At 36.3% G+C, this 13,778-nt stretch overlaps 1 protein-coding gene across 1 annotated transcript; it reads right to left on the minus strand.

Moving 5' to 3' along the window:
• Nucleotides 1-4,486: 4,486 nt before the first annotated feature.
• On the minus strand, nt 4,487-6,711 carry LOC134753213 (uncharacterized). The gene has a single exon (XM_063689013.1). The coding sequence runs from the start codon at nt 6,544-6,546 to the stop codon at nt 5,278-5,280; it is 1,269 nt and encodes a 422-aa protein (XP_063545083.1). The 5' UTR covers nt 6,547-6,711; the 3' UTR covers nt 4,487-5,277.
• Between the last annotated feature and the right edge of the window lie 7,067 nt (nt 6,712-13,778).

The raw sequence follows: 13,778 nt of genomic DNA on the forward strand, positions 1-13,778 counted from the left end.
CGCAGCCTATGGACGCTTGCGACTCCCAACTCAACAAGCGCGACGCGTTGCTTTAAATAGTTTAAATGCTTTAAGCGCCCGACTGTCACCATAAATCTATTTGTGATTGAATTTTGTAGGTGTGGGGCTGGGGCGCTGGATAAGGATGAGATTGACGTGTTAACCTTGCCGTGTCAAACACAAAAGCAGTCATCCAGACGCCACGTCACCTGTCAAAACTGAACTTTATGCATTATGCATGTAGGTCTATGTTGTTCTGTGGTCTATGACCAATTAATCGGTCTTTAACGTTGAACCTACGGTGCGTTTATATCGGTCATTGGCGTCCAAAAGGTTAAATATATTAATAACGGGTCACTCACGTATTTTAAGTGAGAAAAACGCAAAGAGTAGTATGAAAAACGCTAGACATGTTTCACTCCGTAAAGATTGACAAATTGTCAATTTGATTGTCCCGTCTGGACGCCCACTTTAATACTTACTGACTTTTATTAAGTATGAAAATAAAAATCATTTTTTACTGACTCGTTTATTTTTAAACCAAAACAATTACACTAGATTATCACAAAACTAGGCGAACTAATCAAATTAACAAGTTGTTGACACGGTGCGAAACCTTCACAACTTCACAATTCGAATGCTTTATGGCGTCGTGAGACGTATAGTGCCATAAGAGTTAAATATGAATAAAACAAGTGTTATCCAACAGATCTCGTTGGCCATTCAGCGCGGTAACGCTGCCAGCGTAATGGGGATATTTGAGCCAGGTGCGATTCGTGACGGTTATTTTATTTAAACAAAAAAAAAGTGACGAAGCCTGTTGCGGATATCATCATTGGTATTTTTGGGACGAAGCATGTTGCTGATTTGCATTTGTAGCCACCTGACGAAGCCTGCGTTGCGGATTTTTTACATGTAACTAAATATATATAAAAAAAAAAGTGTTATAATGTTTTTGAAATAAGGTAAGGCGCATTCGAGAAAATACGAAAAGTTCGGATTGTCTAGTAGTACCAAACATGGAGTCTAATTATGATGGAATTATGAGTGATTTTCAGTTAACAGACATTTTGTATTAGTCGGAAATACCCAAATACACCTTAAATTAAAGTGTATATGGGGCATTTTCTATGAAAATTGTCGATGGCGCTTACGCCGCACAGCGTCGCGCGGCATTGTATTTATATCGGAGCATCGTTTATAATGGCGTAAGCGCCATCGACAAAGAAAATACCACATATAAGCGTATATTTCTATGGCATCCCAGGTAGCAGTGACGTCATAAATACGTAACGGACGTCATAATGACGTATAAATGCTACCTGGGATAGAGTATAAGATCACTGTTTGAAATGTCTGTCACACTACCTATCATAATGTTTTAAAACTTAAATGTGGTTCTGATATAGTTTTCTTATATAAAAACTGTTAGCGCAGTGAAGTACGGTTACCCAGTGGGGAGCAAATTAGGCATATTTTACGGTAAGGCATGAATCAGCATATCCGTGTCAACGTTGAAACTACCTAATACGCATGGCAAAAACTTTTACAAAGTATATTATATGTTTAATAAGCCATAGTTGTCTTTAACCTAGGGCCCGCGAAAGGGTAGGCCTGCCTGCTGCCTTCGGGTTAAAAAATGGAAACACCTGCCCTGCTCCTGTCATATATATCATAACAGATTTTTCAACACACTTGCTCGTATTCTAACGTGGAACTCATTGAACCGCTTTTAGGCTCATAACCCTAGATATTACGCACGCGTGCTTTTTGGGGTTCCGTACCCAAAGGGTAAAAACGGGACCCTATTACTAAGACTCCGCTGTCCGTCTGTCCGTAGGTTGTATCTCATGAACCGTGATAACCATGAACAGTTGAAATTTTCACAGATGATATATTTATGTTGCCGCTATAACAACAAATACTAAAAAGTACGGAACCCTCGGTGCGCGAGTCCGACTCGCACTTGGCCGGTTATTTTTATTAATTAATGTAACGTATAATAACCGAGCGAGTTAAGATTGTATAGCTGATAATATGTATGGAGAGGGAGCCTTCTTAAATTGATCGAGTAGATTTTACAACAAGAACTCGGGGGCGCCGGGGCCCGGGCAGCCTAGCAGCCGGTTTAATAATTCAAGTTACAATATAAAAAGCAATATTTTACAAGTGTGTAAGTTTTTAATAAGCCCTCGTTAATAGTTTCACAACTCTTTAAGAGTCCCCGGCAAGCTTGGCCGAATTGCACCTTCCCATACAAACGTAGTTCCGCTCTCATTTTAAAACTACGTTTTGGATTGTAATGAAACTTTTTGGATTGTATCTAGTTCGGAAATTAGTTTATATAGGTCCAGTTTATAAAACAACGAAATAGAGCAGAAACAAGTTTTGTATGAAAAACTTAAATTCGCTGTATTTTTTAACTATGCATGGTATCTGAAGCTACATAAACTTATTACAGACATAGATATACCTTATCCTATTGTAAGTATAAAGTTTCAGAGCAATCTAGCTAGTCGTTTTAAAATGAGAGCGGAACTACGTTTGTATGGAGAACCGACTTAATAAATATGAATAAAATATCTATGATAAACTATCTTATCACACAACTAAATACCATAAAAAATGGATGCTGTATCCACGTGTCTTTTTTTATTAATTAATAGTTGGAACAATTTTTGCATAATAATAAATATTACTCGAGGGCTCTATAGACGTTACAATTTGTCTTCAATTTCTGTCATGATTCGGTTCGATCTAACAGCGGCTAACGCATCGACACGAAAACTCTAATGGTATACTTCCATCTCACTTTGTTATGTTGATAAATCGCAAGCCTATAGAGCCCAATATTGAAAAAAAAAATGTGTGCTGTCTGTTAGCATGCATGCTTTATGGGTTTATTACACTGCTAAATTTAGTCATCCTAATTAGACTGCTTAGGATAGGAAGGACCCTCCTGATTACACTGTTCTAAATTTAGTCACGACAGTTCTAAATGTAGACCCGTCCGCCCGCCGTAGGCGACTGACTGCACTAAATATTATTACACCTATCCTAACTAGGATGCTAAAATCATTCAGCTTGTCAGAAACCATCCTTGCTCCTAATTAGGATATCCTTAATTGCTAAACGCGATTACACTTTACTTATTTAGGATTCTAAATCATTTAGAATCCTAAATTTAGCAGTGTAATAAGCCCTTTACAGTCACTTTACAAACTAAATTCAGTATCTTCACAATGGCATTAGGTACAAGTACTTCTTGTTCAATTAGAAATTAAGGGTTTTACACACATTACATTTATTATAAAATTACAATAACCAAACATTCAAAAATATTTTTAGTTATTTTATTTACCTTTGGAATGCCTAAACTTACCAAAAGTAAAAAAATTGAAAGTTCACTTATTGTTGATGGTGCACTCTTAGATTCCAGACAATGAAATGAAAAAGACAGCATCTTTTGCCTAATTATGTAGAAAAGCAGGTAAAACCACCCACTTTTCTAGTAGCATTTCGTTTTCGTAAAGGTGCGACCCTTGCGAAAGTACGCAGTTCTAACCTAACCTAACCCACTTTTCTGATAGCATTTCGTTTCTGTAAGGTTCACAGTTCTAACCTAACCTAACCTACTTTTCTGATAGCAGTTCTGTTCTGTGAGAATCGCAGTTCAAAACCCAACCCAACCCACTTTTCTAGTAGCATTTCCGGGTCCGGGTCTGGGTTTGATCAGAGTCCGGGTCCGTGTCCGGCTGTCCGGGTCCAAGTTTGGGTCAGAGTTCGGTCCGGGTCCGGGTCCGAGTTGGGGTCCATGTCAAGGCCCGGGTCGGGGTCCGAGTCCGGGTCCAAGTTTGGGTCTGGGTCCATAAGGAAGAGAACAAATCGCCAAACGTGAACTATGTGTCATTGAAGAGTTCCATTCTGATCATCATCAGCAGTTCCACTTCATCAAATGTCACTTTTTTTAATGTAAATGCTGGATTTGTTGATGAAAATACAAAAATCACTATATGTATGCCTTTCACATTTGAGGAGTTCCCTCGGTTCCTCGTGGGTCTCATCATCAGAACTCGAGCTTGACAAAAATATGTCTTAAAAACTTAAGTTGCTTAACAAACATAAAGAAGAGGACAAATCGCCAAACGTAAACTATGCGTCATTAAAGAGTTCCATTCTGATCATCATCAGCAGTTCCACTTCATCAAATGTCACTTTTTAAAATGGAAATGCTGGATTTGTTGATAAAAATACAAAAATCACTATATGTGTGCCTTTCACATTTGAGGAGTTCCCTCGATTCCTCATGGATCCCATCATCAGAACTCAAGCTTGACAAAAATGTTTCTTGAAAACCTAACTTGCTTAACAAACATAAAGAAGAGGACAAATCGCCAAACGTGAATTATGCGTCATTGAAGAGTTCCTTTCTGATCATCATCAGCAGTTCCACTTCATCAAATGTCACTTTTTTAAATGTAAGTGCTTGATTTGTTGATGAAAATACTAAAATCACTATATGTATGCCTTTAACATTTGAGGAGTTCCCTCGATTCCTCATGGATCCCATCATCAGAACTGCTTTTTGACAAAAACGGGACCAATCTGTATGTATATACTTATAATCAAAAAAAGAATTTTCAAAATCGGTCCAGAAATGACGGAGTTATGGAGTAACAAACATTAAAAAAAAAAAAACAACCGAATTGAGAACCCTCCTTTGAAATCTTGAAGTCGGTTAAAAAAAACAAACAGAAACTCTACCATTGTCATTCCAAAGGGTATTTATAAGAAAATTAATTTAATTACAGTAAGTGTAAACGTGGAGTGTAAGTGTGGACAGATCACATAGTCCATACAGCTATTACAGCTGGAAAACAATGGATGGAGAAAGCGAAGCAGAGAGATGATTGGATAAAATTGGAGGAGGCCTACACCCAAAGAGGGATCCATATAGAAGATAACATTTAAATTACAAATACAAAAACCATATAAAACTTCTTATGGAATAAAGGGCTTTAATAATAATAAGTGTAAATAATTAATTTCCAGTGGGGTAATGTAGCCAGCCTCATGGGCACCCTTCCGCAGGGGACAGACTTGGGGGACCTTTCATAGGTGGGTATTTTTCTATATTACTTAAATTTTTAAGTAGTTTTATTTTAATGTTAGTTCAAACAATAGTGGATGAGAAATCAAACTTGAAACATAGTTTCAAACAGTGGTTAGCTAGCTAGCTCAGCTCGGCTAGTCAAGCCTTCTGTGACAACCAAATTCTTAATGATCGTCAATCTTCAACACTTTTACCTTTTGAGTGTCACTGAATGGCAGCATAGCCACTGAGGCGGTTCGTTTAAAACTGTGCGTAAACTCCAACACTGCAATCTTCTTCGGCATCGCCACAATCACCGTATGTCCAGCTTCTCCTTCCATAACGTCAATCTGTATGATCGGACACATTGATAACACTGGGCAGTCATATCTCTCCATGAAGTTATACTGTTTCACCGGTTCTGAGTTGAACAAATCAAATTCTCCATCACCAGTGTATGGTGCATAGTAGATACGTAGCACACCCCAGTTGGAACCGACAAATGCGACATCACCATATACCCGGACGACTACTATGTCACGCAACGGGCCTTCAGGAATGGTGTGGTTCAGGACGTACATCCACTGGATGTAGACTCGCCAATCCATACGTTCTAAAAAGTTGTATTCCCTTAGTTGGTGCAGCAGGTTCGAGTCCGAATCAATACTACCGGTGAAATGGAGGTTATTATCGTTAACTACAGTGTAAATCTTACGTTCAAATGTTAACACATGAAGCATATCTGTAAAACCTAGACACATGACTCCGTCCGATGAGTTGGTTATAAACTGCTCCTTAAGACCACCATCCTCTAACAGGCATACAAATATCTGGTCTTCTAATGTGACATAGTATACTTTGTTTTTTGCCAATATAAATGACTTCACATTGTCAAATGTGACATTTGTCTCATATTTAGGATTTTGGATTGCATTCCTGATAATAAACAGGTGCAGATGGTAGCTGAGTATGATAATGTAATCTTCGTTTTCCGTATATCTTAAATAATCACCGGGAATGCTTGAGCGTTTCGATTTCTCCAAAGTATCAATATCATAGTACACTATGGCTCCCTTTTTATGAACTCCAATGATGCCGTCTCGAAGTATTTTGAAATTTTGTATTTCCTCACTAATACCAGAAGCTGCTGCGAACTCATCTTGCTGCTCTCTGGCCTGCGAGAGCTTCGACCAAAGAGATAACGATCGGTAAATATGGAACCATAAGACACCAGGTCGCGCTTTGATTCGGGCTATCTTATAGAGGTTCCTAAAGTCCCGTCTGCAGTGCAATTGCCATAAATGGTCGCTTCTGGACATCCCGTCGACTATCATCTTCCACCTTGAGCATACTCGGCGGCATGCCGTTAAGTCTTGCGCACTTAGCAACGAGAAAATAAACAGCAACACTTCTGTAGGCAAGTTGCCTATGTAGCATTCGATGTCGTATGTCATTTTGCTGGTTTGTGAATTAGCGGGGTTGAACACTGGTTTAGGAACGTTTATACATACATGTCATACATTTTTTTCGGTTTTTTGGGATTTTAAATCATTTTTGCATTGTTTGTCAACACTGGAACAGGATGTAGATGTACTGAAGGGTCTGAAGCCTCTGAAGGTGAAGCAAGAATATGGCAAGAAGCAAGAATGAAGAAACTATCGATCAAAGTCAAAGGACATAACTGTCAGCTGTCACTAGTGTAGTATATCCAATACCACTTTCATCGACAATCGAGTATTTTAAATGAGACGTTAATTTTACAATCTTGTTTGATAAATTAACTTGCTGGATAGGATTAAAGTAAGAAATTATATTTAAAAAAAAAATATTATAAAAAAACAAAAAACCCGACTGCACACTAAAAAGAGGAAAACAAGCCCCAGAAGAAATATTGTTTAATCAAATGCTAATACCAAGCTATGGAATACCGTTTAAACAATATAAAAAATGCACTATGAAATGTGTATGCAATCGATAGTTAAATAAATAAAAACTTATTCTAAATACTAACTAAATAATTATAATTTATAAATGTTGATGGTAAGTATCGAAGGCGGGGACCAACACAGGGTTACTTATATATAGTCATTTTGGTTGTTGGTTGTTAAGTTCACTATTTAGCAGAATGTTACTAAGGGTCGGTTGCACCAAACTGTTTGTCATCGTTAAAGAGTTCACTAAATTTTATTGTATGGAAAGTTTCATAGTAAAACGCCGCGGCGCGCCGGGTGACGTTGATCAGTCTGTCAAGTGCGGATGGTGCAACTGGCACTTAGGTAGGTATTTTCGTTGGTGGCGGTCAAGTTGGTCCCCGTCTGCAATACTTACCATCAACATTTATAAATTATAATTATTTAGTTAGTATTTAGAATAAGTTTTTATTTATTTAACTATCGATTACATACACATTTCATAGTGCATTTTTTATATTGTTTAAACGTTATTCCATAGCTTGGTTTTAGCATTTGATTAAACAATATTTCTTGTGGGGCTTGTTTTCCTCTTTTTAGTGTGCATTAAGCGGGACCAGAAGGTAGCGACGCTTAACGCCCTGTCTGTTGCGTCCTGTAGATCTTGCTCGGAACATGTGCGCGGGTTCGCTGGGCAGGACAGCATGTGTCTCATCGTTTGGGGAGCCGTGCCACATACGCATAGGGTATCTGCGCCGTTTAGGCCGCCCCACCTTACCAAATTCTCTTTGTAGCGGCCAACTTGGGAACGCAGTCTATTTAAGGCTTTCCAGATCGGCCATGGTTGTTTGTATCCGACCGGGAGCGTTTCGGCGGAACGGACGTATAGTCATCGGGAGGGGCGCGAGTACTTTGCCAGTGTGCCAGCCGGTTCTCGGGTGGCGGGACACTGATAGCGGTAGTGCACCGCAAAAGCTCTTTCGGCTCTTTAGATGCGACGGTGGTAGCTTGTGGCCATGGAGAGGGTGTCTTGGGTCTTGCTCCTGCTTGAGTTTTTCGACAGCGCAGGCCACCTCCCTGCGGGTCTCCGGGGGCGCTATACCCGCGTGGGGGTAGAGCTTACTGAGCGGCGTGGGTTTCAGACAACCGGTGATCGTGCGGCAGGTGTCGTTGAGTGCTGAAGAAACTTGTCCTGCATGGGGGGAGCGGTGCCACACCGGGCATGCGTATTCACCCGCCGAATAGCAGATTTTTTATAATAATTAATTTTTATTTATAACTTTTTAGTTGAAAAAAAAGAACAAGTTATTACTTTATAATTTTCGCTTCGGACGCGGAAGTATCGAAAAAAATCACTTAGAAAAGTCGACCGTCAACGACGTGTGCCCTCATGTCATGCGTGTGCTCGTGCCCGCTGTAGACCTGTACCGCTGGCTATATTTTGACCCCTAGGTTATAAAAATATTAAAGTCAATTCTGTTTTCGCTTATGAATACTTTGTTAAGATGTAAATCTTACATTTTGTTTTGTGTCATATATATAATTTGCTTTTCTAGTAATTTGTTATTTTGTGGTAATTATTTTTTATTTTGAATTATCTTGGAGAAAAAAATATTCGAGAGAACACATGTAACTGTGTTGCATTTAGGATAGTGTTTTTAGTGTGAAAACATAGTTTGTGTCAATTACGTCCACTGCAATCTGATACTATGTCATAATATTCTAAATGACACAAAAAAAAATTAGAGTTAAAAAAAATTACTTAGGTCGAATTTAATCGTTTAAATAGGTCCATTAAATGATTTTGTGTCTTATTAAGGCATAGCTTCATAAGATATTTGATGATTTTGTTGTAACAGGCTGTCACCGTTACAAAAGAATATTAACGATATTAGAGTTCACATCTTATTAATTTGAAATGCAAGATAAATAAGATGTATGAATTTGTGTCACTTCCATCCACTGCATAAACAAATATTACAAAAATATTATTTGCGTTCAAACGAAGCTAGCGGGCGGTCTGAATGGGCAACGGAGGCCGTGCAGGGTGGGGCCGCGGCGTGACCTTGCCGTACGCAACGCATGTTTACTTCGCCTGTGCGCCAAATTAACGCAACTTATTCAAAGAAGTTACGCAAACAACACAACAACAAGCAACAAGCAAGCAAAGAATGCGTCGAATTATCTTTTACCTATTTAAAACTCATAGATATTGTACAATGTCACCATTATGCAAAAGAACTGTAAGTACATGTTTGATTTGCGAGCGAGCTGGCAACATTGCGCACGGAAATCTTAAAAATATCGCGTTTACGTGAACGCCACATACATTTGTGACAGTGATAGGGAAAAGGTACCACTAAAGTAAAATTTGGTTATTAATACCGTGACTTTCTTTCATTCTTTGATAAAAAAAATTGCTATTTATGCAACAAGTGCGGAAGTCATCTTTACGCACGTGTATAATACAATGTTTTACTATGCATTGTGCGAGTAAATAAAAAAACATGTCATGGCAAATAAGTTTAATTATTAAAAGGAGTGTTTTAAATCGACACGAGTTGCGAATTACTTATTCGCACGTGTATCGTACGTTTTACAGTACATATGGCCCTTTAAACTTTCGACATATGCACGGTAAGTGCTCTTTTCCGCACTAGTGCGAGAAAGTAGCACCATATGTACTGTAAAAAAAAATTGAAAACAAAAAGCACTAGTGCGGAAAAGCAGTACTTTCCGCACGATATGGCTCCGTAGGAAACGCACTTTTCGAGCACATGCATTGTAAAAAAATATATAGGACTGTATCTCCTAAACCATGCGTCGTAGCGCAAAAATAATAAAATTTTCGTTCCCCTTTATGTAACCCAAAAGTAATACATGAAAAATACAATGAAAAAAAAAGAAACAAAATCTTTATAGGGCTGTATTAGCTGTATCTCCTATATCGTGCATCGTAGCGCAAAAATAATCAAATTTTCGCTCCCCTTAAGAAACCCTTAATTAAAACTTTAAAAAAAACCAGGAAAAAACTTTATAGAGCTATTATAGCTATATATATAGATATAATATCTCCTAAACCGTGCGTGGTGGCGCAAAAATAATAAAAATTTCGTTCCCCTTTATGAAGCCCCAAAGTAATATACAGAATACAGAATACAGAATACAAAACTTTATTACACTAAAAACACAATGAAAAAAAAGAAAAAAAATAACAAAAAAACTTTATAGGGCTGTATCTCCTACACCGTGCATCGTAGCGCAAAAATAATTAAAAAAATCCCTTTAAGAAACCCCTAATTAAGATTGAAAAACGCAAAAAAGAAAAAGAGGAAAAAAAATCATTTTAGGGCTGTATCTCCTAAACCGTGCGTGGTACCGCAAAAACAATAAAATTTTCGTTCCCCTTTATGCAACCTATAATTTATATTTAAAAAAAAAAACGCAAAATTAAAAAAAAAACTTTATAGGGCTGTATCTCCTAAACCATGCGTCGTAGCGCAAAAATAATAAAATTTTCGTTCCCCTTTATGCAACCCATAATTTATATTTAAAAAAAAACGCAAAATTTAAAAAAAAAATACATTATAGGGCTGTATCTCTTAAACCATGCGTCGTAGCGCAAAAATAATTTAAAAAACCCCTTTAAGAAACCCGTAATTAATACTTAAAAAAAAAACAAAAAAAAAACCAGGAAAAAAAACTTTATAGAGCTGTATCTCCTAAACCGTGCGTGGTACCGCAAAAACAATAAAATTTTCGTTCCCCTTTATGCAACCCATAATTTATATTTAAAAAAAACGCAAAATTTAAAAAAAAAATCTTTATAGGGCTGTATCTCCTAAACCATGCGTCGTAGCGCAAAAATAATAAAATTTTCGTTCCCCTTTATGCAACCCATAATTTATATTTAAAAAAAAAAACGCAAAATTTAAAAAAAAAATCATTATAGGGCTGTATCTCTTAAACCATGCGTTGTAGCGCAAAAATAATTTAAAAAACCCCTTTAAGAAACCCGTAATTAATACTTAAAAAAAAAAACAAAAAAAAAACCAGGAAAAAAAACTTTATAGAGCTGTATCTCCTAAACCGTGCGTGGTACCGCAAAAACAATAAAATTTTCGTTCCCCTTTATGCAACCCATAATTTATATTTAAAAAAACGCAAAATTTTAAAAAAAAATCTTTATAGGGCTGTATCTCCTAAACCATGCGTCGTAGCGCAAAAATAATAAAATTTTCGTTCCCCTTCATGCAACCCATAATTTATATTTAAAAAAAAAAACGCAAAATTTAAAAAAAAAAATCACTGCTGCTATGGCTGTATCTCTTAAACCATGCGTCGTAGCGCAAAAATAATTTAAAAAACCCCTTTAAGAAACCCGTAATTAATACTTAAAAAAAAAAACAAAAAAAACCAGGAAAAAAAACTTTATAGAGCTGTATCTCCTAAACCGTGCGTGGTACCGCAAAAACAATAAAATTTTCGTTCCCCTTTATGCAACCCATTATTTATATTTAAAAAAACGCAAAATTTAAAAAAAAATCTTTATAGGGCTGTATCTCCTAAACCATGTGTCATAGCACAAAAATAATAAAATTTTCGTTCCCCTTTATGAAACCCCAAAGTAATATACAAAAAACACAATGTAAAAAAGAAAAAAAGAAAAAAAGAAAAAAAACAATAAAAAAATGTTTATAGGGCTGTATCTCCTAAACCATGCGTCGTAGCGCAAAAATAATAAAATTGTCGTTCCCCTTTATGCAACCCATAATTTATATTTAAAAAAAAACGCAAAATTTAAAAAAAAAACATTATAGGGCTGTATCTCTTAAACCATGCGTCGTAGCGCAAAAATAATTTAAAAAACCCCTTTAAGAAACCCGTAATTAATACTTAAAAAAAACAAAAAAAAAACCAGGAAAAAAACTTTATAGAGCTGTATCTCCTAAACCGTGCGTGGTACCGCAAAAACAATAAAATTTTCGTTCCCCTTTATGCAACTCATAATTTATATTTAAAAAAACGCAAAATTTAAAAAAAAATCTTTATAGGGCTGTATCTCCTAAACCATGCGTCGTAGCGCAAAAATAATAAAATTTTCGTTCCCATTTATGAAGCCCCAAAATAATATACAAAAACACAAGAAAAAGAAAGAAAAAAATAATAACAAAAAAACTTTATAGGGCTGTATCTCCTAAACCGTGCATCGTAGCGCAAAAATAATCAATATCCGTTCCCCTTTAAGAAGCCCCTAATTATGATTTAAAAACGCAAAAAAGAAAAAGAGAAAAAAATCATTTTCAAAGTTCAAAGTTCAAAGTGTTTTTATTTGTGAGTATATGTCAAACTGATTACAGTGGCGGTAAATAAATATTTGTAGCACTATACCCTGCCTGATGGCGTACAAAAACTTGAATAATTAATAATTAATTTAATTTAATTTAATTTTAGGGCTGTATCTCCTAAACCGTGCGTCGTAGCGCAAAAATAATAAAATTTTCGTCCCCTTTTATGAAACCCCAAAGTAATAACAAAAAACGCAATGACAAAAAAAAGAAAAAAAAACTTTAGGGATGTATCTCCTAAACCGTGCATGGTAGCGAAAAATAATCAAATTTTCGTTCCCCTTAAGAAGCCCTTAATTAAGATTTAAAAACGTAAAAAAGAAAAAGAAAAAAATCTATATAGGGCTGTATCTCCTAAACCGTGCGTCGTAGCGCAAAAATAATCAACTTTTCGGTCCCCTTTATGTAACCATTAATTTATACAAAAAAAAAACGCAAAAAAAAAAGTTTTTTTTTATAGGGCTTGATCTCCTAAACCATGCGTCGTAGCGCAAAAATAATTAAATTTTCGTTCCCCTTTATGAAACCCCAAATTAATATACAAAAAACACAATGTAAAAAAGAAAAAAACAATAAAAAAAACTTTATAGGGCTGTATCTCCTAAACCGTGCGTCGTAGCGCAAAAATAATCAAATTTTCTTTCCTCTTTATTCAACCCTTAATTTATATTTAAAAAAAAACGCTTTCACTAAACTGCTGTAACTCGGAAACTTAGAATCCACAAAGGGGACTTTACTAAATTATGACACATATTAAAGCCTGACCAGTAATATATGATCATTGTCAAGAGGGCGCTGTTCATTCTCATGTATAGGGTGACAGTTCAGTATAGTATGAAAAAATATTGTATTTAATGAACATCATCATCAATGTAATTAATGTTGCTTGCCACGCTTAAACATAACAAAAATCACAATAAATTGCGTCTTAAAATAAACTTAAAAAGTCTACTAAAAATCGAAACAAAAGTAATTTTTAAGTCGCTGATGTGACATTCTCAATCAAAAGGTACTTTGTCGTTTACCATAAAGACGAAATTTGATTATATCTTTATACAAATAACCTGTCAGAGAAAGTGGTACCTTTTGATTAGGAACGTCACAAATGTTGGTCAGTATGAGGAGTGCAGCCTACAGTTTATTTTTAATTATATTTATATACCTACTACGGTAAGATTGATAAGACAATGTAATTATGCCTCCGAATGAAATAAATACACTGTATCGCAAAACTAAGTGGCGAGACAGCTCATAATGCCATCTCTTGGTTGGTCTTAACTTAACAAGGGTAAAGGAGATAGTATTAGGATCTCAGTCGCCAGCTGATATTGCGGCAAGTATAATAAGCACCCCACCCGCGTAGGTACCCTTCCCCGCGCACGCCCTTCTTGCTCAATTGAGTTTTATTTTGCCAGATAGTAAAAAAAC

The sequence above is a fragment of the Cydia strobilella genome, chromosome 26 (assembly GCF_947568885.1).
Source record: "Cydia strobilella chromosome 26, ilCydStro3.1, whole genome shotgun sequence".
Classification (NCBI taxonomy): Eukaryota; Metazoa; Arthropoda; class Insecta; order Lepidoptera; family Tortricidae; genus Cydia; species Cydia strobilella.